The sequence below is a fragment of the Musca autumnalis genome, unplaced genomic scaffold, assembly GCF_047663935.1.
Source record: "Musca autumnalis isolate F117 unplaced genomic scaffold, ASM4766393v1 scaffold_4, whole genome shotgun sequence".
NCBI lineage: Eukaryota > Metazoa > Arthropoda > Insecta > Diptera > Muscidae > Musca > Musca autumnalis.
Window position 1 is genome coordinate 219,429,738 of NW_027411977.1, and position 27,447 is coordinate 219,457,184.

Genomic DNA, 27,447 nt, shown 5'->3' on the forward strand with positions numbered 1-27,447 from the left:
GGTGCCATGGGGGGTTTTTACACCATTCGGGATGAAGTATGGACTTGCCTTAAAAAAAATTTACCATCGTAATTGAGGCAGCGAATGCAAAGTTGCTTCAACAAAAATCAACGTGATCCGATTGCAGGTCTTAAAGTGAACTTATCCGAAATTGTGTGTGGGAGTTACCGGATGGAGTGGACAAATATAGTCCACATTTGAACCTGATCTATATCTGGTAGATATATTAGGATGTATAACGTATGGACCAATTCGGCCACTCCCTTCAAGAGTTACCGTGCGAACAATTTTTCCAAACATTTTTGAACTTTTGTGGGGGAGGTACCTGAAGGAGTGGACCGATATGGCTTATATTCGAACTTAAACTATGTTTGGACAAATTTTGGACCGAATCGGCAGATCCGTTCGAGAGTTATCTTGCGCTCCAATAACCTCACACGGTGTCAAAGGGTTATTTTGCAACTTTGGGGCTATTTTCTCAGGAAGTGTGGACTTGCGCCTGATGAAAATTGTACCGTCGTATAGGGGGCAGTGAATACAAGTTGCTAAAATAAAAATCAAAGCGATTCGAGTGCAGGTCCTAAGCTGAACTTTTCCGAAATTTTGTGTGGGAGGTACCCGAAGGAGTGAACTGATTGAGTCCATATTGGAACATTATCTAAGTCTGATAGAAATTTCACGATGTGCAAAGTATGGACTAAATCGGTGTATTCCTTCAAGAGTTATCGTGCGCACAAATTTTCCGAACATTTTCGAACTTTTGTGGGGAAGGTGCCGGAAGAAGTTGACCGATATAACCCATCTTCGAACCTTAACTAAGTATGGACAAAATATTACGAAAGCCAAATTTTGGAGCGAACCGGTTGATCCGTTCGAGAGTTTTCGTGCGCTCCAGCCAGCCAGACAGACAGACGGACGGATGGACGGACAGGGCTAAATCTACTCCAAAGTGTCTGAAACACATTTCGTCCATTATTTCGATGAAGCACATTTTCCCCATATGAAAGTGTATATATACCCCCGTTAGCACAAATGCTGAGGGTATAAAAAACTACAAATGTGACCTGAACTTCTATATTTCAAGAATGTTAAAACCTAGGAACAAATCATAACGGACATTCCTCTAGAAACTTGTTCTCTATAAACAGTCCTACTGGTGTTCTATAAGAAAACTTGCTGGTCTTTGATAAGAAGACCTACTGGTCTTCCATTAAAAAAAGCTAAAACATGGGGAGACCTAATGGTCTCCTACATGATTCACATAATGGCCTTCTATAAGATGAGATGTCGAGGCCTCTTTCATTTAAAAATGCAAGTCCCGACTAATGAGACTAGTTCGCGGTCTTCTAAGTCACCTTCTATACCCGCACTAGCATATACGAGGTGAGACTGAAAATGGGCAGTGCACTGGCCTCAACCATCACCGCTCCAGTGATAATCAAGAAAGTGATCTCAAGCCACCACTTAAGAGACACAAATCCTTTCTTTTGTCCTAACTTCGCAGCGGCCTTGTGCTCTTGCAAAGTCTACTGATGGACGGTTCTTCGCATCATCAGATGGTCTAAGAAAAGCAATCATCGACAGCACTGAACCCGCTTACAAAGTTGTCGAGGTAATTAACTGTGAGAATAAGAAATCAGTTGATTTCATTATGCAGAGACTTAATGACATTGGATCTCTGTAGGAAGACAGTAAAGTGCGTAAGTCTCCTTGTATCGAGCTGGGCAGAATACTGAGGTTAGTCATGAAGCAGATCCTGGGTCTACGGATTGAGAATTGGAGTATTCTAAGTACGTTTACGAAGAACGACAGTCGTGTCGTAAACTCTGCTACCGACACTATCCGAGAATACAACGTAAAACGGAGAGGGGTGCTAAAGTCTTGTTTCGGGAAGGGTATTTTTCCGAATACCTCTGAAGCACCAGTAGGACGTACAACTGCCATATAGAGAATCCATTTGGCTGGCGAAAGTTTGCCTTACTTTTGAAGTATTGACACAGCCCCAAGTAACATGTAAGAATTTATTTTTTAGTATTGATTTTATCCCGAGGGACCCAAGCAAAATAAGAGTCAACATTCAAGTTCAGATGAACCAAACAAAGGTCGTCGCTGTTAAATAAATTGTGGGCAAATGTCGAAAATAATTGTAAAATCAAATATTTGTAAGTTGCCTATTGGACAGAAGGACAACCATAGCCGTGATAAAACACACATTGAAAACAATTGCCTTTCCATGTAATAAATATTCACTACAAAAGGGTATGGATGAGTGATAGACTATAAGCTGCATACAATCAACTACCGGTTTACGCACCAACTTGCTTTAGGTTAAGAACATAAAACTTACGTCACATACATACATATTCCTCTGCAACACGTACTAAAAAGGCCTATAAAAATATTATTCTGGAAGAAAATATCGGCATACACACACCAACAGGAGGGGACCTTAAGCATATCCTTTATTTTCAGAGAAAGAAACCCACTGCAGAATAAAAAGGGACATCAATATCTTTTGTGAAAAGGATTGAAAGTGTAGAAATAAAATATCGAGGTGGAACATTCTTAAGGATGCAAAAAACACACACACAACGATTTTCGGCCTATGCTATGCTTAATCTTCTTTACAATAAAATCAAGAAGCTTAACAAAGTTCAAATGTGATGGGGCAGATATAACTTCAACTCTCAACATGAAGCTGTATTAGTGATACGGACAATAAAATGAACTAAAGGTAGTAAGTGGTGTGTATGCATAGGTTTTAGATCTTTGCAGTAATCAAGACAAAGTGTTTTGTTTTGTTAAGCTTCATCATCAATGGAAATAAGCATCGATATAGAGATAGTTTATTTAGAAACGATTGATTTTGTTACATCTTAAGTCCAATTAACAGTGCACAGTGGCCAATTTTCCGAAAAAAAAAAACTGGCCAAAATCGACAAAAAATTATAAATTTACACTAAATAACGTCAAATATTGTTTAAAGGATACACTTTTTTCGGAGGCATGTCCATACTTCCTGAGATAATGGCCTAAAAGCTCCAAGAAACGGCACCAACTAAAATTCGGAAGATAAATCTCGCAGGAATTTGTTGTTTGCTCCAAACTTTCATAAAGTCATGTATCAGGTTGGAATATGAACTATATCGGTACACTCCTTCGGGTACCTTCCCCACAAAATTCGGAAAAAGTGAAATTAAAGAGTTCCTCTCAGATCCTTTTAGTTTTTTTTTTATTTTTTTTTTGAACAAGTTCTTTTTGCTGTCCCTGTCACGAAGACGTAATTTTACGGGGGGTAAGTCCATACTTCCTCGGGTAATAGTTCAAGAGCTCCAAAAAGCTTGCCGGCACATACTTAAATGGGCAATACGTAAAGTAAACCTCGAACGGGGACCCCAATTTGGTTCAAACGACCAAACCACTCTTTTGGGTATTTTCCACACAATGTTTGCGGCCCTAGTTGCGAGGGTAAATTTTTATTGGGGCAAGTCCTATACTATACTTCCAGAGAAATTGGCCCAATAATAGTTATAAAACACCGCCTTTGTCTTCCAGCCTTTCATATCCGATATGCCTGATGAACTGAATAATCACCAGCGAAACGATCGTAGCATATTGGTTGGGTGTCAGGGATTTCATCGATTTTTTCTTGTTTTTGGATTTTTTCATCTATGAAAACTGCTGTTTCAAAATCCGCAAAAACTTCCCAGGTGTAAGCGGTTTTCACTTAATGTTAGTTAAGGCGCACCACGTATGACATTGTTTTATAAGGAAGCGATACAGTCAATGCAATGTCCCAATTTGAAATTCTATATCTCAATAACGGTAAAACCTACGAAAATACCATAAATGCCAATCTTATAGAGAATTTTCATAGCTACAATATTTATTTTAGTCCCATTTCGATAGAACTTTGCGGTTTCCAAGCAAGATCGTGAAAACCTAAAAAAAATCCTAAAAATGTCAACTTGAATCGCAATTTATTTAAAAAGCGCTCCGACAATTTTTTTTTTTGATTTTTCTCACCTATGAACATTGTAGTTTCAGAATCCGCAAAAACTTCCCAGGTGTAAGCACCTTCCATTTACAATTGGTTCAAGAGCACCGTGATCCTTAACTTCAAACTTTATATGTATGTTAAGAAAATATTATCCCTGGGCTCAATTCTTGATTTATGAAAAATTTTAAATGAAAACCTTTAAAAAGACAAACAATCTCAAATGAAACAAGTAAAAAAGTATCAGTCGGCTTTGCCGACAGAGATATACCCTCAGCCTGTGTATATTGAAAAAAATGTTTCCCAAAATACGTATGTATTTAGGGGGTTTTAAATATTTTGGGCGTTTGAACCGACAACAATTTTGATTAGGATTAAAGATAAAAAGTTTTGCGGAGGCGATACTATAAGGAATAGATCGACATTGACCGTTATGTAAGTGAATCTCCAGGCACAACATATAGTGCCTAGGGGGTTTTTACACTCTTCGAGCTGTTTGCTCAAGAAGTATGGACTTGCCCCTAAAAAACTTTTACCATCGTAATTGAGGCAGCGAATGCAAGTTGCTTCAACAAAAATTAAAGTGATTCGATAGCAGCTCTTAAAGTGAACTTATCCGAAATTTTGTGTGGGAGGTACCGGATGGAGTGGACAAATATAGTCCATATTTGAACCAGATCTATATCTGGTAGATATATTAGGATGTGTAAAGTATAGACAAATTCGGCCACACTCTTCAAGAGTTACCGTACGAACAATTTTTCCGAACATATTTTAACTTTTGTGGGGGAGGTACCTGAAGCAGTGGACCGATATGGCTTATCTTCAAACTTAAACTATGTTTGGACAAAATATTACTAAGGCCATATTTTGGACCGATTCGGCAGATCCGTTCGAGAGTTATCTTGCGCTCCAACCACCTCACACGGTGTCATAGGGGTTTTTTGCAACTTTCCTGCTATTTTCTCAGGAAGTATGGACTTGCCCCTGATGATACTTGTACCGCCGTATGGAGGGCAGTGAATACAAGTTGCTAAAACAAAAATCAAAGCGATTCGAGTGATGGTCCTAAACTGAACTTTTCTCAAATTTTGTGTGGGAGGTACCCGAAGCAGTGGACCTATTAAGACCATATTGGAACCTCATATTACTCTGGTGGAATGTTTACGCTATACAATGTATGAACCAAATCGGTTACTCTCTTCAAGAGTTATCGTGCGCACAATTTTTCCGAACATTTTCGAACTTTTGTGGGGGAGGTACCGGAAGGATTGGACCGATGTAGCTCACCTTCGAACTTAAACTAAGTTTGGGCAAAATATTACGAACGCCAAAATTTGAACCGAATCGGTTCATCCGTTCGAGAGTTATCGTGCGCTCCAGCCAGCAGGACAGACAGACAGACAGACAGACAGACGGACGGACATGGCTAGATCGACTCCAAATTGTCTGAAACACATTTCGTCCAAACATACTTGGGGTCTAAAACCATTATTTCGATGAGGCACATTTTCATCGTATCAAAGTGTATATACCCTTCATAGCCTAAAGGCTGAGGGTATAAAAAATTTATAAAGAAAATGTTTTTCTTTTCACAGTTTCATAAAACAAGAATCCAGGGTCAGAGGATTTCATCCGAAATAAAATTCAATTAACAAATTAATGAGGTTAAAGATTTAATTTTATGCATTTTCATTAAAGCTCAATTTGCCATAATAATTTTAATGAATAAACCCATTGATGCTTCAATTAAATAACGATGGCAAAATTATCACTTTCACCGTTGGCAGTTGGAAACGATATCAACATATTCACTTTCCCTTATTTTCTGTGTCACACATCGATGGATGATATGCTTTCATTCATTTAACATAAAATATATTATTTGTATGAAAGAAAGTGTTTTTTTTTTTTTTTTGGAATGATGAATGCAGATATGCCTCCACATTAATACACAAACATGATTTCATGGCTGTTTCTCATGTATTTTTCTTCCCGAACACATCCTTTAAAATCTCCTTGCATGGTTTGCATTCACATCATTCGTTTCAATATGTTTGTTCGTTGCCATTAGTGTTATTTCTGTGTGTCATCAGTCATTTGTTGTCATTTTGTCGTGTGTTTTTTTGCTGAGGCAGCTTGGTTGTCATATTGCAAGGAGAACGATTATCCGTTTTATTTCATGTTTGCCTTTAGCCTTTCAGCAATTGCAACAGCGTTACAGTGACATGAACTCAATACACTTTACAAATGCACACAGAAACACCAACACATATACATACGTACATTACCAGAAAGGCGAAGCAGTGTTCCATATCATAATGTCCCAATGTGGGATGTCATCGTATTTGTGAATTGGTGTTAATGTAATTGTCTGATATCTCATCGAGGGTATGTTCCGTGGCTTTATTGTAATTCTTTAGAACAACAGGGCTTTTATGCTATCTGTCTTCCTCTCGTTGGAGGATGATTATCCTCGAGGTTTTATTCTTAATCACATGGCTAAGATGTGTGATTGTTGCCTCGAGATGTAAAAAACAATAATGTGAAGTGTTCTGATTTCATTGTTTAATGTGCTATAAAGGGAAGATGGATATGCCCTATTGTATCTCCTCACTCTCCACAAACTCGTTGTGAGATATTACATTGTCCATATGATAAGAATGTGTGTGTTATTTCCTATGGAATTCACAGTATCTTGCAAGAATATTGTATGCTTTCTAAGGTTTAAGGGACTTTTCTAAATATACCGTAAAATATCCAAGATGTTGGCCAACATCATAAAAATACTCGTATTTGTATATGTCACAATCTTTAAAAATGCAGGAGACACCTAAATATATTCTTGAAAAATGCACGAGACTCCTAAAAATATTCTTGAAAAATACACGAGGCACCTAAAAATATTATTTAAAAATGGTCGAGCTTCCAAAAATATCCCTTAGAATTCCACAAGCCCTTGAAAAATATTTCTTAAAAATAAACAGGCCTCCAAAAACATTCCTTAGAAATCCATAAGCCTTTGAAAAATATTCCTTAAAAATACACAGGTCTCCAAAAATTGTCATTAAAAATTCACAAGCCTATAAAAATATTCTTTAAAAATCCACAACCCGGCTAAAAATATTCTTTAAAAATCCAGGAGCCTGCTAAATATATTCTTTAAAAATCCACGATTGTTCTAAAAATATTCTTTAAAAATCCACGATTGTTCTAAAAATATTCTTTAAAAATCCACGATTGTCCTAAAAATATTCTTTAAAAATCCACGGTTGTCCTAAAAATATTCTTTAAAAATCCACGGTTGTCCTAAAAATATTCTTTAAAAATCCACGATTGTCCTAAAAATATTCTTTAAAAATCCACGATTGTCCTAAAAATATTCTTTAAAAATCCACGATTGTCCTAAAAATATTCTTTAAAAATCCACGATTGTCCTAAAAATATTCTTTAAAAATCCACGATTGTCCTAAAAATATTCTTTAAAAATCCACGATTGTCCTAAAAATATTCTTTAAAAATCCACGATTGTCCTAAAAATATTCTTTAAAAATCCACGATTGTCCTAAAAATATTCTTTAAAAATCCACGATTGTCCTAAAAATATTCTTTAAAAATCCACGATTGTCCTAAAAATATTCTTTAAAAATCCACGATTGTCCTAAAAATATTCTTTAAAAATCCACGATTGTCCTAAAAATATTCTTTTAAAATCCACGATTGTCCTAAAAATATTCTTTTAAAATCCACGATTGTCCTAAAAATATTCTTTAAAAATCCACGATTGTCCTAAAAATATTCTTTAAAAATCCACGATTGTCCTAAAAATATTCTTTTAAAATCCACGATTGTCCTAAAAATATTGTTTAAAAATCCACGATTGTCCTAAAAATATTGTTTAAAAATCCACGATTGTCCTAAAAATACTGTTTAAAAATCCACGATTGTCCTAAAAATATTGTTTAAAAATCCACGTTTGTCCTAAAAACATTGTTTAAAAATCCACGATTGTTCTAAAAATATTCTTTAAAAATCCACGATTGTTCTAAAAATATTATTTAAAAATCCACGATTGTTCTAAAAATATTCTTTAAAAATCCACTATAGTTCTAAAAATATTCTTTAAAAATTTACGATTGCCCTAAAAATATTCTTTAAAAATCCACGATTGTCCTAAAAATATTCTTTAAAAATCCACGATTGTCCTAAAAATATTCTTTAAAAATCCACGATTGTCCTAAAAATATTGTTTAAAAATCCACGATTGTCCTAAAAATATTCTTTAAAAATCCACGATTGTCCTAAAAATATTCTTTAAAAATCCACTATTGTCCTAAAAATATTGTTTAAAAATCTACGATTGTCCTAAAATATTCTTTAAAAATCCACGATTGTCCAAAAAATATTCTTTAAAAATCCACGATTGATTTAAAAATATTTTTTAAAATCCACGATTGATTTAAAAATATTTTTTAAAATCCACGATTGTCCTAAAAATATTGTTTAAAAATCCACGATTGTCCTAAAAATATTGTTTAAAAATCCACGATTGTCCTAAAAATATTGTTTAAAAATCCATGATTGTCCTAAAAATATTGTTTAAAAATCCACGTTTGTCCTAAAAATATTGTTTAAAAATCCACGTTTGTCCTAAAAATATTGTTAAAAAATCCTCGATTGTCCTTAAAATATTGTTTAAAAATCCACGTTTGTCCTAAAAATATTGTTTAAAAATCCACGATTGTCCTAAAAATATTGTTTAAAAATCCACGATTGTCCTAAAAATATTGTTTAAAAATCCACGATTGTTCTAAAAATATTGTTTAAAAATCCACGATTGTCCTAAAAATATTGTTTAAAAATCCACGATTGTCCTAAAAATATTGTTTAAAAATCCACGATTGTCCTAAAAATATTGTTTAAAAATCCACGATTGTCCTAAAAATATTGTTTAAAAATCCACGATTGTCCTAAAAATATTGTTTAAAAATCCACGATTGTCCTAAAAATACTGTTTAAAAATCCACGATTGTCCTAAAAATATTGTTTAAAAATCCACGATTGTCCTAAAAATATTGTTTAAAAATCCACGATTGTCCTAAAAATATTGTTTAAATATCTACGATTGTCCTAAAAATATTGTTTAAAAATCCACGATTGTCCTAAAAATATTGTTTAAAAATCCACGATTGTCCTAAAAATATTGTTTAAAAATCCACGATTGTCCTAAAAATATTGTTTAAAAATCCACGATTGTCCTAAAAATACTGTTTAAAAATCCACGATTGTCCTAAAAATATTCTTTAAAAATCCACGAGCCTGCTAAAAATATTCTTTAAAAATCCACGATTGTCCTAAAAATATTCTTTAAAAATCCACGATTGTCCTAACATTATTTTTTTAAAAATCCACGATTGTCCTAAAAATATTCTTTAAAAATCCACGATTGTCCTAAAAATATTCTTTAAAAATCCACGATTGTCCTAAAAATATTCTTTTAAAATCCACAATTGTCCTAAAAATATTCTTTAAAAATCCACGATTGTCCTAAAAATATTCTTTAAAAATCCACGATTGTCCTAAAAATATTCTTTAAAAATCCACGATTATCCTAAAAATATTCTTTAGAAATCCACGATTGTCCTAAAAATATTCTTTAGAAATCCACGATTGTCCAAAAAATATTCTTTAAAAATCCACGATTGTCCTAAAAATATTCTTTAAAAAACCAATGTTGTCCTAAAAATATTCTTTAAAAATCCACGATTGTCCTAAAAATATTCTTTAAAAATCCACGATTGTCCTAAAAATATTCTTTTAAAATCCACAATTGTCCTAAAAATATTCTTTAAAAATCCACGATTGTCCTAAAAATATTCTTTAAAAATGCACGATTGTCCTAAAAATATTCTTTAGAAATCCACGATTGTCCTAAGAATATTCTTTAGAAATCCACGATTGTCCTAAAAATATTCTTTAAAAATCCACGATTTTTTAAAAACCCACGATTGTCCTAAAAATATTCGTTAAAAATCCACGATTGTCCTAAAAATATTCTTTAAAAATTCACGATTGTCCTAAAAATATTCTTTAAAAACCCACGATTGTCCTAAAAATATTCTTTAAAAGTCCACGATTGTCCTAAAAATAATGTTTAAAAACCCACAATTGTCCTAAAAATATTCTTTAAAAATCCACGATTGTCCTAAAAATATTGTTAAAAAACCCCCAATTGTCCTAAAAATATTCTTTAAAAATCCACGATTGTCCTAAAAATATTCTTTAAAAATCCACGATTCTCCTAAAAATATTTTTTAAAAATCCACGATTGTCCTAAAAATATTGTTTAAAAATCCACGATTGTCCTAAAAATATTCTTTAAAAATCCACGATTGTCCTAAAAATATTCTTTAAAAATCCACGATTGTCCTAAAAATATTCTTTAAAAATCCACGACTGTCTTAAAAATATTCTTTAAAAATCCACGATTGTCCTAAAAATATTTTTTAAAAATCCACGATTGTCCTAAAAATATTCTTTAAAAATCCACGATTGTCCTAACAATATTCTTAAAAATTCACGATTGTCATAAAAATATTCTTTAAAAATCCACGATTGTCCTAAAAATATTCTTTAAAAATCCACGATTGTCCTAAAAATATTCTTTAAAAATCCACGATTGTCCTAAAAATATTCTTAAAAAATCCACGATTGTTCTAAAAATATTCTTTAAAAATCCACGATTGTCCTAAAAATATTCTTTAAAAATCCACGATTGTCTTAAAAATATTCTTTAAAAATCCATGATTGTCTTAAAAATATTCTTTAAAAATCCATGATTGTCCTAAAAATATTCTTTAAAAATCCACGATTGTCCTAAAAATATTCTTTAAAAATCCACGATTGTCCTAAAAATATTCTTTAAAAATCCACGATTGTCCTAAAAATATTCTTTAAAAATCCACGATTGTCCTAAAAATATTCTTAAAAAATCCACGATTGTTCTAAAAATATTCTTTAAAAATCCACGATTGTCCTAAAAATATTCTTTAAAAATCCACGATTGTCTTAAAAATATTCTTTAAAAATCCATGATTGTCTTAAAAATATTCTTTAAAAATCCATGATTGTCCTAAAAATATTCTTTAAAAATCCACGATTGTCTTAAAAATATTCTTTAAAAATCCACGATTGTCCTAAAAATATTCTTTAAAAATCCACGATTGTCCTAAAAATATTCTTTAAAAATCCACGATTGTCCTAAAAATATTCTTTAAAAATCCACGATTGTCCTAAAAATATTCTTAAAACATATTTGACTTACCTTTCACTGGCAAGGTGGGTACACAATCCATTCTCACATCCGCCACTGCTCCCGATATGGCCTGGGTGACATAGACAAAACAATATTCCACATATTTCTCCGTAAACAGCTCGCAATTAAAGTAGAGCGAATATTGATTTTTCACCACTCTCTGTTCGGCAATATAATGCAGCGAAGTTGGTGGCTTCAGGGAGGCCACATCGGCTCTTAACTTGGCATATACCCTGACACGATCTCCCTGTTCCAAAATACAGCTCGGGTATTCATAAAGCACCCCGATTCCCGTGTGAGGATCACATGGAAATATGCTGCGGGCATAAACATTAAAGACATATTTTTCACTCCAATCGACGGAGAGGAATCTCCTAGTTATGGGTAGATGTGGTGCCGGTATCATGGGCCTCAACTGCACCGCATAATTACCAGCCAATCCAAAAAGATCACATGACAATTTAAATGACTTTTGCTTAGGAAATCCTCTTACTTGTTCCGCAAAGAGAATACTTGATTTGGTGATGTTTTGAGGCATAAGCTGCGCACAATTACGTTCCTTTCCGCAATAGATAAGTTCAAGCCAGAATTCTGGTAGATCTTCACGTTTCCAGGCATTATCACAATTGACCTCGGGAAAACGTAATGTCACCTCTACTGGTCCCTCGGGATATGTTGTCAAACGTACTGGACTAACAATCATTTCAGCACTGGGCCATCGTACATCCAAAGTTTGCCGCAGACGTTCATCGTCGGCAGGTATAAGGGTAGTGGTTGTTGTTGTCGATGACATGGTGGGTGTAACTTCGTTTGTAGTATTGGAGGGATTTTTATTGGTAATTTTTAGATTGGAAACTAATTGCATTTCATATAGGCCACCCCACATGAAAGTTTGGCATGGTACTGCCACCTGGGTAACATTGTGCCGTGGATCGGGATATACGGGTATATTTTGGACAATTTCTTTACGTTTGCGTTGCAAAACTAGGGTATCATTTGTAGGTGTTGGAGAAGAAGAAGAAGAAGATGTACTGGTTGTAGGCGTTGTGTTATCCGTTACTGTAACCATTGGTGTCACTGCATCCTCTTCGTCAATGTATTTGCTAATGACCAGGGTATTTGTTATGAAATTCTCCGATTCAGAATTATCGCCACTGGGGTGTATCTCATTATTGGTGATGCGTGTTGTTGTTGATATTGCATCCTGTTGCGAAGTTTTATTCTTAGATTTCCCTCTTAAAGTGGCATTTTGAAATTCATCTGGCGAGAATTGTATCTGTATGTGTAGATCTCCGCTCAGCGCTGTAAATGTGCTTGGAGTCATAAGACGACCCTTTCGTATTGCCAACACGTGACCTTTTTGGCGTTTTTCGGTTTGTAAAGATTTCATAGTGGCAGGATTCATTGATTAGAGGGTTATTGTTTCATTATCCAATATTCAAAGTGTTGGTAAGCCACAGAGGAGCATCAAAGGAGAAAGAAAAGAAATCAAAATGTTAGGTTAGAATTGTTGAGATATACATACATATACACTACATAAAGAAGTCATAAAAACTGAGGATGTAGCAAAAAGGATTAAAAGAGTATAGGATATAAATTTTGCAATACAACGAACTCAAACCATTTTAAATTTGCCGTACCCAATCTCCTCCACCCACCCTAAAGACATAAATCCAAAAACAGAAGATATTCATTTATTTCTCACTTTTCGGTTTACATCGCCACGTTCTTTATCTTCATTCCAAGCAAGAGAAACGGGGTAATTTAGATAAATCTTTAATGCAATTTTACAACTGTAATTTAATACCTTTGTTATTTTTCTAAGAATGGAGTGTTGGTATTGAGATAAACATATCCTTGATTATCTGTATAATTCACAAAAAATAACAATAAAGAAAATATTTGGGATCTAATGAAAATTCACACTCCTATGTCGGAAAAGTTTTAGAGTGAAGGCTATCTTTGATTGTCCTAAATAAATTCTTTAAAAACCCACGATTGTCCTAAAAATATTCTTTAAAAATCAACGATTGTCCTAAAACAATGCTTTAAAAATACACGATTGTCCTAAAAACATTCATTAAAAATCTAAGATTGTCCTAAAAATATTCTTTAAAAATCCACGATTGTCCTAAAAATATTCTTTAAAAATCCACGATTGTCCTAAAAATATTCTTTAAAAATGCACAGTTGTCCTAAAAATATCTTTTAAAAATGCACGATTGTCCTAAAAATATTTTTTTTAATCTACGAGCCTCCTCAAAAATATTCTTTAAAAATCCACGAGCCTCCTAAAAATGTAATTTAATATATTTCCCAAGAAATAAACAAATATGACTGAGGAAAAGCAAAAGGCGAATGAGACAAATATTACGGAAATGGGTCAAGGGATCTAATGAAAATTCAAGCTCCTATGTCGGAAAAGTTTAAGAGTGAAGGCTATTATACGATCCGACAATTTTCAACAATTTTTGTAATTGTACTGTTAATATTCTTTATGTAGTGCAACACTTCCCGAAATTTCAATATCCTAGCATTGTAAGCCCAATTGCTTAATCAAAGCACTCCTCATCCCGATAACATATCAGCGCAGTGGCAAATCATTGCCCACTCCATGCAAACAGCCGCAAAATCCATATTTGGATACCAGAGACCTCCACCAAGGAATCCATGGTATGATCAGGAGTGTCGTGCTGCCACCGAAGAGAAAATGCGGCATATAGGGCTACTTTACAATCCGTAACAACGCGTAGCGCACGAGAGTGATACAGGGAGAAAAGGAGAGAGGAGAAACGTCTTTTCCGCAGGAAAAAGAGAGAGATGGAAAAGCGGGGGTGTGAAAAAATCGAGATGTACAGGAGCAGGAATGAAGTCCGAAAATTCCACCAGAGAGTCAAACATCAAACTGATGGCTTTGGTACAGGCACATCCTCCTGTAGAGACAAGCAAGGTAATTTGGTAACTGATACAGATAGTGTACTCAGGATATGGAAAGAACATTTTTCAAAACTGTTGGTATCCAATAGCAGCGAAGACGACGAAGATACCACAGTCCCAATCCCAGAAGATGGTATTGAATGTATACCGCCCAGCCAAGATGAGGTGAAGACAGCAATAAACCGGCTGAAGAATAATATGGCAGCAGGAGCCGATGGCTTACCAGCCGAGCTGTTCAAAACCGGAGGCGACACGCGGATTAGGTGTATTCATCAGCTAGTTAGCACCATCTGGCAGGAAGAACGAGTACCCGACGATTGGAACCTGAGCATCCTGTGCCCCGTCCACAAGAAGGGAGATAAGACTGTATGCTCTAACTATAGGGGCGTAGACTTATACTCCCTATTGCCTACAGGATCGTGTCAGGGATATTGTGCGAACGACTAAAGTCTATGGTCAACGAGATAATTGGACCATACCAATGCGGCTTTAGAGCTGGCAAGTCTACCATTGACCAGATATTTACCCTGCGGCAAGAGATGCAGATCGACACCTACCACCTTTTTGTAGATTATAAAGCAGCCTTCGACAGCCCGCTGCGTTCAAAGGTATTCCAAGCCATGTCTGAATTTGGTATCCCCGCAAAGCTCATCCGGCTTTGTAAAATGATTTTAATTGACACGAGGTCCTCAGTTAAAATAGGAAAGAACCTCTCCGAAGAGTTTGTTACCAAAAGGGTTTCAGACAAGGAGACAGCCTTTCGTGTGATCTCTTCAACATCCTGCTGGAAAAGGTTATACGAGAGGCAAACGTCAAAAGAAGTGGCACAATCTACACCAATAGTCACATGTTACTTGCTTATGCTGATGATATAGACATCATGGGCCGATCAGTAAAAGAAGTAACTGATGCCTTTCTGAAGGTCAAAGGAGAATCTGCTAAAGTGGGTCTGGCGGTATACGGTGAGAAGACCAAGTTGATGGTGTCGACGTGCAATGCGTCCATTGAGCTCGGACCGTGGAAGTTGGTTCCTATGATATTGAGGTAGTAAAAGACTTCGTCTACCTCGGCACCTCCGTAAACACAACAAACGACATCAGTTGTGAAATAAAGAGAAGAATTGTATTGGCCAACAGATGCTACTTTGGTTTAAGTAAGCAGTTTAAAAACAAAGCCACATCTCGTCAAACAAAAATAACGCTCTACAAAATACTGATACTACCCGTGTGGATGTATGGCTCCGAAGCCTGGGTACTTGCGCAAGCAGACATGGCAGTGCTGGGTGTGTTTGAGAGAAAAATCCTTCGAAAGATCTACGGATCAATCTGCGTTGACGGTAAATATCGACGTCGCATGAACCACGAGCTGTATCTGCTATACAACGACATCAATATTGTTAAACGTATCGAGATGCAGCGATTGCGTTGGCTAGGCCATATCATAAGAATGAGCGATGATGAACCCGCTAAAAAGGCGCATGAGTACGGACTGCTTGGCGGGGCACGCAGAATCGGCACGTCAAGGAATAGATGGCGCAAACAAGTGAATGATGAGATGAAAAGGCGCGGTATTCCAGAGTGCGAAGCCACAAATAGAGAGAAATGGAGATCTTTTCTTAGTTCGGCCTATGGAACAAATATTCTGTAATGGGCCAGCTAAGTAAGTATGTAAGTAAGCATTTTAAGTTATTTTTTAATAAAAATTTACCTGAAATTCTTCAAAGAAAACAAAACATTGTATTCTACATAACTGTGCGACACAAACAAAATTAACCATATTCTTACAAAGCAGCCTTATAGAAGCCCTAAAATAGGAAGACACAATTCCCAGCGTTTTTGCCTATCACTTCCACTAATTCTGCTCACATTGTATAATCCACCAATAAGGACCGTTCATAGACAGTTCGTATATTCCAGAAAGTTGTTGACTGATATCCTTGCTACGTTATTGTTTAGAAGATCCTGTCAAAATGATCCCTTTGACAACAAGGCCTCAAACCTTTTGGGGGCCCATAACCACAAAAGTGCAAGTGATGGGGAAAAACGCCGGAACACGTGTCAAAATAGGGTTAATTTTGTCGCACAGTGATATAGCATAAAATGTTTTGTTTCTTTGAAAAAATTCATGTAAATATTTATTTAAAAATAACTTACGAAGCTAGGATATTGAAATTTCGGGAAGTGTTGCACTACATAAAGGATATTTATACCCTCAGCTAACAGACTAAAAAGTAATTAACAGCCAGTAAATTCAAGTGTGCAAAAATTATGTAGAGATGTTTTTAATACTCCACGTATGCTGCAAATTAATATAAAGTTAATTTCTAATACTAACGTGGTTGCGTGTTGAGAGGCAAGGAGTTCTGTTTATACCCTCAGCATTTATGCTAACGAGGGTATATACACTTTCATACGGGCAAAATGTCCGTCATCGAAATAATGGTTTTAGACCCCAAGTGTGTTTGGACGAAATGTGTTTCAGACAATTTGGAGTCGATTTAGCAATGTCCGCCCGTCTGTCTGTCTCGCTGGCTGGTGCGCACGATAACTCTTGAACGAATGAACCGATTTGGTCCAAAAGTTGGCTATCACAATATTTTGTCCAAATTTAGTTTAAGTTCGAAGATGGGTTATATCGGCCCACTCCTTCCAGTACCTCCCCCACAAAAGTTCGAAAATGTTCGGAAAATTTGTGTGCACGATAACTCTTGAAGGGAATAACCGACTTGATCCATACTTTGCACATCGTGATATTTCTACCAAACTTAGATGAGGTTCCAATATGGACTCAATCGGTCCACGCCTTCGGGTACCTCCCACACAACATTTCGGAAAGGTCCACTTTAGGACCTGCTCTCGAATCGCTTTGATTTTTGTTGCAACAACTTGTATTCAGTGCCCCCCATACGACGGTACAAGTTTTATCAGTGGCAAGTCCATACTTCCTGAGAAAATAATCTAAAAGTTGCAAAGAACATCTATGACACCGTGTGTAGTGGTTGGGGCGCAAGATAACTCTTGAACGGATCTGCAGATTCGGTCCACAATTTGACTTTCGTAATATTTTGTCCAAACATACTTTAAATTCGAAGATAAGCCATATCGGTCTACTCCTTCAGGTACCTCTCCCACAAAAGATGAAAAATTATATCTTTTAAAGGGAGTGACCTATGTAATACATACTTCGCACATCCTAATATATCTACCAGATTTAGACCAGGTTTGAATATGGACTATATTTGTCCACTCCTTCGGGTACATCCCACACAAAATTTCGGATAGGTTCACTTTAAGACCTGCTCTCGAATCACTTTGATTTTTGTTGAAGCAACTTGCATTCCCTACCTCAATTACAACGGTAAAAGTTTTTTCAGGGGCAAGTCCATACTTCTTGAGAAAACAGCCTGTTAGGTATAAAAACACCATATTTAGTCGCTGGAAAACAGGATAACTCTCGAACTGTTCAACCGGTTTGGTCCAAAATTTGGCCTACCTCATATTTTGTCCAATCTTAGTTTCAGTTCGAAGATGGGCATTACCGGTCCACAACTTTCGGGGCTTCACCCCAATATTTAAAAAAAAATTCACTAAAATGGTATGCACGATATCTCTTGAACGGGGCAACCAATTTGGTTCAAACATTAGATCTCCTAATATTTTGTCTAAATTTAGTTTATCTCGGCCCATATCAGTCTTCTCCTTAGGGTACATCTCCCACAGATGTTCAACATTTGTGTCTAAGTGCAGTTTAGGGTCTGTTCGAAAATCGTTTGGAAATGTATACCGATGCTGTTCGTTGTGGTCCTGTATACAGAGATATTATATTTTCGTGGACAAGTCCATGCTTTCTGGCATACTGGTCCAAAAGTTATACGATGACCCCCATCTATGGAAAAGATATGACTCCCAAAATAAGATCCATAACACTGTGCAACTTTTTTAAGGATATCTTGTGCAAACAATTCGAACTGAGGATATTTTGAAAGTACAGACCCAAACGACAAGCAACCCTAGTTGTGGTTTGTTGTGTCAGATCCAGCTCGGATTTTATGGTCCCATCTAAACATGGTTAAATATTGAGTTTTTAAAGAAATTCGGGGCTATATCTCTGAAACCAATGCGAATCTTCTTCTGACCTCCGAAGCAAATTTGTAGATAAGGACAAGAATAAAATATTTGGAGAAATAATGAAATCCAAAAATTTCATTTATTGCCTCAAATTTCAAAATATATGCAAAAATGCCACAATTTTTATACATTTCGCACCGTATCTCGAAAACTGTTAATTTTTTCTGAAAAATTTCTTTTGGAAAAATATTCCCTGGAATGTAATAAATACACATGCCATTGTTGTAAAAATACCTCTATTCCGTTGTTTTCAACGACGATTTAATAAAAATGCCAATAATGCACAGTGGATCCACCCATTGGCCAAAAATTAAAAAAATTAATGTCAAAATTTTGACGCAACCAACCTCTGGCAATTCTGACAGCTATGACATTGACCTTTTTAAAAATATATTAGTTTTCGTTTCATTCGAACGCGATCTTGAATATATTTACTTGCACTTAAAATATAGGTTGTACTCACAACAAAAACTATTAGTCAAATGTTCCGATTTTTGAAGCTATCCTTAACTTCAAAAGTCGGAACATTTGACTAATAGATTGTCACGCTCGTGGTTTCTTAAAACAATCTTCGCGGCAGCAAAGCTGTAACCGGCGCATTGGCTTGATTTTTACACTCTAAATATTTTTGGCCACTTTCTCCATACAAGTGGATCCACTGTGTAATGTAGTGAAATCCGAAATGCGAGAAAAAACTGATGGTGTGAACTGTGTTTGAAATACGTGTTGTAAAAGATATGATGCAAAATACCGCTGTTTGCATTTTCAGTGTTGAATAGTGTAATGGTCCAAATAGAAAAAAACTATTTTTTAGTATTTTTTGTTGTTTTATCAGGTATCTAATAAAAAATATAAAAAAAATTGCAGAGCGGGCTTGGATGGCATTTTCGCAACTTAAAATGTAAAATCAATTTTTATCAAAGATTGTACTCTTCGATTTTTTTGAATTTTTTTTTGTATTAAACTAAGATTAATTTCAAAAATTTTAAGACCTATTTGGTAGTGGGATTCGAATGATTACTATTTTTTATAATTTTTTTAAAATCTGTCAATACAATTTTTCCTTTATACCAGTGTGAAACATTTGTTATTTTACCAAAAAAGTTAAAAAGTAAATTTTTCAACATTTTTTTTTTACTATTATTGGGAATTTTTCTTAAACATCTTAAAAACGTAGTCATTTTTCGATTTTGAAAATGGTTTAGCTGTTATTGTACCAGCCGGACAATAAACTAACTAAATTTATGATCAAAAATCTGCAGCTTAGGAACTATATGAATGGGCATCCGAGACGAATAATCTACCAAATATTAAAGCGATATTTGCATCAGAAGATAACTATTAAAATACGAACGAGGATTTGGATTTGAGATATTCAACGGCTAAGCCTATCGTGGGCACAAAAAAACTTCATTCAGTAATACACACTGATGCTGATACACTAATTGCTACACCATTCTTAAAATCGCCAAATGAAGAAGTTTTTCAGATTTTTAAGATCAAAACAAATGTTTATAAATGGAACTTTTTTGTTTCTGGTAAAATAACAAATGTTTCACACTGATATAAAAGAAAAATAGTACTGACAAATTTAAAAAAAAAATAGTAATCATTCGAATCCCACTACCAAATAAGTCTTAAAATTGTTGTAATTAATCGTAGTTTAATACAAAAAAATTTCAAGATAATCGAAGAGTACAATCATTTATAAAAATTGATTTTAAATTTTAAATCGCGAAAATACCATCCAAGCCCATTGATAGCTTATAAAACAACAAAAAATACAAAAGAAGATTTTTTCTATTTGGACCAATATTAAAGAAGTTATGAGTATTTCTTTGCACATAGTTTTTACAGAATTTTGGAATAGTTAGTCAAAAAAATTCTGAAAATATACTAAAACGTTTTGTTGATGAGCAGCATCACCACAGCAAAAAATAAGGGAAATCAAAAGCCTCATCTTGAAAAGTTGTCCGATTTCACTCAGAAATTTCCATATATATGTATGTCTGTGTCCTTAAGGCATCACTCAATCATTTTAACTCTCCTTCTTCATCTAACTAACTTTACTGCTACACAAACATTAAAGCCTATATTATTTAAAACACAATTTCATTGTTCGAGAGGTCATTGTATTTAATCCATATAATTATTATTATTAATTTTCCCGGAATTTCAGAGTATTAATGACAAATACTTAACGAATTTATAGAATTGCGTTGCAGCTGGTATACCATTGGAGTCCTTGAGCATATTATTGTTCTAAAACCAATCAGTTTGTGGATTTTAATCAAATTTACCTTCCCTTCTCCCCAAATGACTTATTCCTTTAATATCTTACAAGTGTCGGCTGTCAATAAAGAACATTAACAATTAGAGCGAAATTTTATTTAATTAAAACTCATTATTACAAGATTCATCTTCTTCGTCGGTAACTAGGATCTACAATACAATTCAATTCAAAGAAAATTACAAGAATAACAGGATAATAATGCAATTAATATGCAGAAATAAAGGCGATAATATGTCACAGGACATTGAGGTGCGTTTTAACGTCTGACATGTATGGCAATTGATGAGAGGGTAAATGAATGTCTGAATTAAAAATAAGTAAGAACGGAGTTAAGTTCAGCCCTCCACCGCGAGTCGTATTGAAATAAAACTGAACAATTAATTTACTTTCGTTTATGAAGAAGACTAAATACCAAATTCCAGGATTTCGGTAAAAGAATTTGACTAACTTTCAAAATACCGAACGTCGGGAGGTACCGTTCTATGGGCGCTATATGAAGGCGTGGACCTGTACGTATAAATTTCGGTGGAAATATTTTATACGATCAACGAAGACTAAATACCAAATTTTAGCCATTTTGGTGAAATATTGAAGCCACAACTTTTAAAATACCAAAAATCAGGAGGTACAGTTCTGTGGGGGCAATATGAAGGCGTAAACCTACAAATTTGAATTCTGCACCCCCAACGAAGACTAAATACCAAATTCCAGCAACTTCTGTGGAATATTGGGGCCACAACCTTCAAAATACCAAAAATTCGGATGTACCGTTCTATGGAGGCTATATGAAAACGTGGTCTATACCGACAAATTTAGAGGGGAAAGTTGAATACCCCTAATTAATATTGAATCCGCAACCTTCAAAAAACCGAAAATCGGGAGGTGCACTTCAATAGGGCAGTGTGAAGGCGTGGACCCACACTTACAAGTTTCAGGTGGAAAGTTTTGCACCCCTAATGATGACTAAACACTCAATTTAAGCCATTTCGGTGGAATATTGAGACCACAACCTTCAAAATACCAAAACTGCGATGTGCCGATCTATGGTGGCTATATAAAGGCGTGGACCTATACCGACATACCGAAAGTTTAATACCCCCACCGAAGAAAAAATACCAAATTTCAGTCATTTCGACGGAGTATTGTGGCTATAACCTTGAAAATACCGACAATCGGGAGGTACCGTTCTATGCGGGCTATATGAAGACGTGGCCCTATACCGAAAAATTTCACTAATAATGCGGAGAAGGTACCTGAAGGAATGGATCGACATACCGCATTTTGGAAGTAGATCTTATTTTAGGAGTCATTTCAGTTGGTCACCGTATAACTTAAATGTTTTGGGCCAGTATGTCAGGAAGCATGGACTTGCCCAAAAAAGAAATATCGCTGTAAAAAGGAGCACAAAGAGTAGCATCAGTATAATTGTCCGAATGATCTTCGAACAGATTCTGAACTGCACTTAGATAAAAATGTTGAACTTTTGTTTTTAGGGATGCACCCTAAGGAGAGGACCTATATGGACCATGTTCAAAGTTAAACTACTGTAGGGACACGATTTATATTTTGTAGAAACGTGTTTATTTAATAATAAGTTTTTATCGAATGACATACAATTAATAATGAACAAATATGGAAAATTCAATATTATTATTCAAAAGCTAACTTGATGAAAATACATTAACAATTTCAAAGTAGATATTTATAAAAAATACTAGGAATCCAAAGTTTGGAACCAATTGGTTACCGCGGTCAAGAGATATCGTGCATACCATTTCAGTGATAATTGTTAAATATTGGGGGGAAGTGCCGGAATTTGTGAACCTGTATTGCCCATCCTCGAACTGAAACTAAGTTTGGACAAAATATGACGAAGGACATTTTGGACCAAATCGTTTGATCAATTCCAGAGTTATCGTATGGTGCCATAGGGGTTTTTTACGCCTTTCAGGCTGTTTTCTCAAGAAGTATGCACTTGCTTCTGAAAAAAACTTTTACTGTCGTAATTGAGGCAGCGAATACAAGTTGCTTCAATAAAAATCAAAGTGATTGGAGAGCAGATCTTAAAATAACTTATCCGAAATTTTGTGTGGGAGGTACCAGAAGGAGTGGACAACTATAGTCCATATTCGATCTTGATCTATATCTGGTAGATATATTAGGATGTGTAAAGTATGGACCAATACGGTCATTCCCTTCAAGAGTTATCGTGAGCACAATGTTTCCGAACATTTTTGAACCTTTGTGGGGAAGGTACCGGAAGGAGTGGACCGATATAACCCACTTCGAACTTAAACTAAGTTTGGAAAAAATATTACGAAGGCCAAATTTTGGACCAAATCGGCTGATCCGTTCGAGAGTTACCTTGCGCTGAACCACTACACACTGTCATAGGGTTTTTGTGAAACTTTCAGTTTATTTCCTCAGGAAGTACGGACTTGCCCCTAATGAAACTTGTATCGTCGTATAGGGGGCAGTGAATACAAGTTGCTATAACAAAAAACAAAGCGATTCGAGAGCAGGTCCTAAACTGAACTTTTTCGAACCTCATCTAAGTCTGGTAGAAATTTCACGATGTGCAAAGTTATCGAGGGCACAAATTTTCCGAACTTTTGTGGGGGAGGTACCGAAAGGAGTGGACCGATATAACCCGCCTTCGAACTTGAACTAAGTTTGGACAAAATATTACAAAAGCCAAATTTTTGACCGATTCGGATCAACCGATTCGAGAGTTATCGTGCGCACCAGCCAGCCAGACAGACAGACGGACGGACATTGCGAAATCGACTCCAAATTGTCTGAAACGGATTTCGTCCAAACATACTTAGGGTCTAAAACCATTATTTCGATTAGGCACATTTTGCCCGTATGAAAGTGTATATACCCTCGTTAGCATAAATGCTGAGGGTATAAAAAATCGACCTTTAATCGCCTGATAGTCTTTGAAATAAATCTTGAAAATGTTAACAATCGTGGCGTGGTCTCAATGTATTCCCTAACCGCTGGCAACATTGTATAAAATTAAAAGAATTGTTGTATTCACATTATACTCACTTGTGCAAGATAATAAAATAATTATCGATAAGACAACAATTTGCCACTTGTCAAAATGCGTCGTTGACAACACTGATGACGCTGATGATGGCGACGACAACGTTGGATACAATCTCCTTAAGCCTTTGCGTTTTTGACGCTCTTTTATACCATTTCCATATCCAGTTTTGATATAACTCCAGCATGGCTGCGAAGGAGGAGTTGTTTTTGGTGGGGAGGTGATAATATTTTCCGTGGAAAGATAACAATTACAAGCTATTGTTATTGTTGATGATGTATTTGATGTCGATAACTGTGTAGGTTGGGCTGTTGACACATTACAGTAACAGCTAGCAGCTGATGATGATGATAATTTGAATGATTGTGATGGCAATGTTCCTGTCGCGTAAGATATGACTTTTGTTGTTCTTGATGTTATTGTTTCGAAAAAGCTTTTAATATTGCGGTTAATGCTGCTATTGTGCAGCATAGAATCGCACATTTCAAAACACACAGTGAGTCCTTTTCGGAACAATAGGCTTTTCAATTTTACGTTTTTAGTGACATTTGTAGACAAAATTTTATATTTTTCTTCGTTTGCTATTCTGCATTTTCACTATCACCAATCTTGTTGAGAAGACAAAAATCGACTAAAAGCCGGCTATTGTTTTTCTTGTTTTTGCCTAAAATATAGGGCAGTGTTTTTCCGGAAGTATTTTTGTTTGTTGTTGTTTGGTTGGTTATTATTAGGGGGTGGGTGAGAGTGATAAAGTTGAAAGGTGGTTTGATGTTGTTTTTTTGATGTGTATTTTCTATTAAACCTCTTGGGTATTAGATTTATTTCTCTCACTCTTTCTGTCTCTCTCTCAGTTTTTCGCTCTCACGCTCATTTAAGGACTTGCTCTAGTAGTAATGCCAGCATTTCCATCCATTAACAATGTAAAACGTTGCAGCTTAGAATGCACTTTTAGTCGTCACAACAAACCACTCTTATTCTCTCTTCAATTATATATAACGTTGTTGAGCCAGGATGTGACTTGCCTGCATCCTATTTCACGAACTATTTGCACTATATTTGATCCTTAAATATTTCTTTCTTACAGCATTTAAATTTGGTCCTTGTTTCCGTATTTCTTATGTGAATCTTGATACCACCTAACCACCAAATCCAATTGCATTTGTCCAGTTGTATTCTCTTCCATGCAAGGTATATTTATTTACCTTCTCTCTCTCTCACCTTCTCTCTCTATTGTACATTCACAATGAAAATGAATAGTACTTTGAAATTTCCACCTTTCGATATTTTACGTTTACTCTCTCCATTCAAGATTACTCTGCATTATTTTGGCACGTGGTTATAACTCACCACCTTTCTCTCTTCTTCGCCACCACCACTATTATCTGCTGGTCTTTGTGTGTTTTTAAGGGTGCAGGATATTTCGTTGAATGCGTTTTAATCATTCATCAAATGCGAGATTGTGTCCTTTGAGACCGAAACAAAAACAGTTTTTTGTCAAATGTCAACATATGACGCTCTCAAGCAAGATATGCGAATATATTTTGTAAGATTTTATGTTTTTTATCCTTTAACTCTTTTGTGACATTGTTTTTTATGTGTTTCGGTGGCTGTGTTAATTTGGTTTTAATTCATGGTATTAATGTCAAATTGTATGGCTTTGAAGTGGTTGACTGGTTGCTGGGTCGAATGCATTTGAAGTGATTGAAATTCTTTACTTTTCCGTTCGTTCTGCTGTTTGTTTCTCAAGTTCCCATTTGACTGTTCCGAGTTATTTATTCAATTCAGGAAATGTTACAGTCTATAGCAGCAACATGTCAACGAGTTGAACATACAAAACCGCAGCATCATATCTGCAAAGAACAAAATAAAAGAGAAGAGAAAACATCAGTTTTTGACACAAACGGGAAATAGAAAAAAATTTTATTCAATGTAGAGCTATGTATATATTCTATATTCAGTAGCAATTGTTTACAGCCCAGAGAAACACAAAGCATTACTACCATGCTGTGGTAACTGCTGGCAAGACTTGAAATGGAAATTGAATTTCCAATGATTGCGTTTTTATATTTTAATATAATTTTTGACAAGCATCCATTTATTAAAGACTCTCGGCGATTTTCTTCCTTTTTATTTAGATTTTTTACTTACTATTTGAAGGTAAGACAATCTTAATCTCATATTTGTTGTTTTCAAATTTAAAAACAACAAGTTTAAAGTGGGATGTAGTTAAAATTGATTACTTTAGGGGATGGCAGAGAAGACTAGTTTCGTCCAACGCCACTTAGACTTATCAGTTCTGTTAGTTCTTTGTATTGAAACAAAGAACCCTTACCCAATTTTATGACGACTCGAGCTCAAGAATTTTTTTATTATACCATTAGCCTTTGGGCTAACGAGGGGATATACTATTTGATTGGGATAAAAATATATTGTATCGTGTTTTTGTGTTTGGGTGCCACCGTGGTGCAATGGTATGCACACCCGCCTTGCACGCAGAAGGTCAGTGGTTCGATTCCCCGGCCAGGCAACATCAAACATTTTTCAACGGTGGCAAAATACCCCTCAGTAATGTTGGCGACATTTCCTGAGTATATCAGCCTTGAAAAACTTCTCTACAAGTGGTGTCTTAAGGCACGCCGTTAGGACTCGGCGATAAACAGTAGGTCCCATATCATTGAGCTAATATGAATCGGGGTGCACTCAATGATATGAGAGAAGTCTCCCTTGTCCCATATGGGATGTTGTGGAACCATGTTTGTTTTGTGTTTTTTGTGTTTAGACACAAAGTATTTATTTTATTTTATTTTATTTTACTTTATTTTTTTTTATTTTATTTTTATTTATTTATTTATTTATTTATTTATTTATTTATTTATTTATTTATTTATTTATTTATTTATTTATTTATTTATTTATTTATTTATTTATTTATTTATTTATTTTTTTATTTATTTATTTATTTATTTATTTATTTATTTATTTATTTATTTATTTATTTATTTATTTATTTATTTATTTATTTATTTATTTATTTATTTATTTATTTATTTATTTATTTATTTATTTATTTATTTATTTATTTATTTATTTATTTATTTATTTATTTATTTATTTATTTATTTATTTATTTATTTATTTATTTATTTATTTATTTATTTATTTATTTATTTTATTTATTTATTTATTTATTTATTTATTTATTTATTTATTTATTTATTTATTTATTTATTTATTTATTTATTTATTTATTTATTTATTTATTTATTTATTTATTTATTTATTTATTTATTTATTTATTTATTTATTTATTTACTTTATTTTACTTTATTTTTATTTATTTATTTTATTTTATTTTATTTTATTTTATTATATTTTATTTTATTTTATTTTATTTTATTTTATTTTATTTTATTTTGTTTTATTTTATCTAGTTGCTTGTTTTATCTAGTGCGAAGATAGGCCATATTGGTCCACTCTCTTAGGTAACTCCCACACACAAGTTCCAAAGATTTCGCTAACATTGTGCGAAGATATTTCTCGAAGGGAGTTATGGATTTGGTTAAAATGTTGTACATCGTAATATTTTTTCTTGGCATAGATATGATTCGAATATGGGATATATCGGTTCCCACAAATTTTCAAATTTTTTAGTAAAAGTACAAGTTAAGACCAACTCTCGAATCGTTTTGAAATTTGTTGCCGCAAGTTTCGGAACAATACTATAGT

At 34.5% G+C, this 27,447-nt stretch overlaps 1 protein-coding gene across 1 annotated transcript in view; it reads right to left on the minus strand.

Moving 5' to 3' along the window:
• gogo (thrombospondin-1 like protein golden goal) overlaps positions 1 to 24,559 on the minus strand; it is a 71,343-nt gene extending 46,784 nt beyond the window's left edge. Inside the window, exons 1-2 of the mRNA XM_073982463.1 lie at positions 23,724 to 24,559; positions 11,322 to 12,668 (exon numbers count right to left, since the gene is read on the minus strand). Of these exons, the coding sequence (XP_073838564.1) occupies positions 11,322 to 12,668; positions 23,724 to 24,204 (1,828 nt within the window). The 5' untranslated portion in view covers positions 24,205 to 24,559. The remainder of the gene's footprint in view (positions 1 to 11,321; positions 12,669 to 23,723) is intronic.
• Positions 24,560 to 27,447: the final 2,888 nt, after the last annotated feature.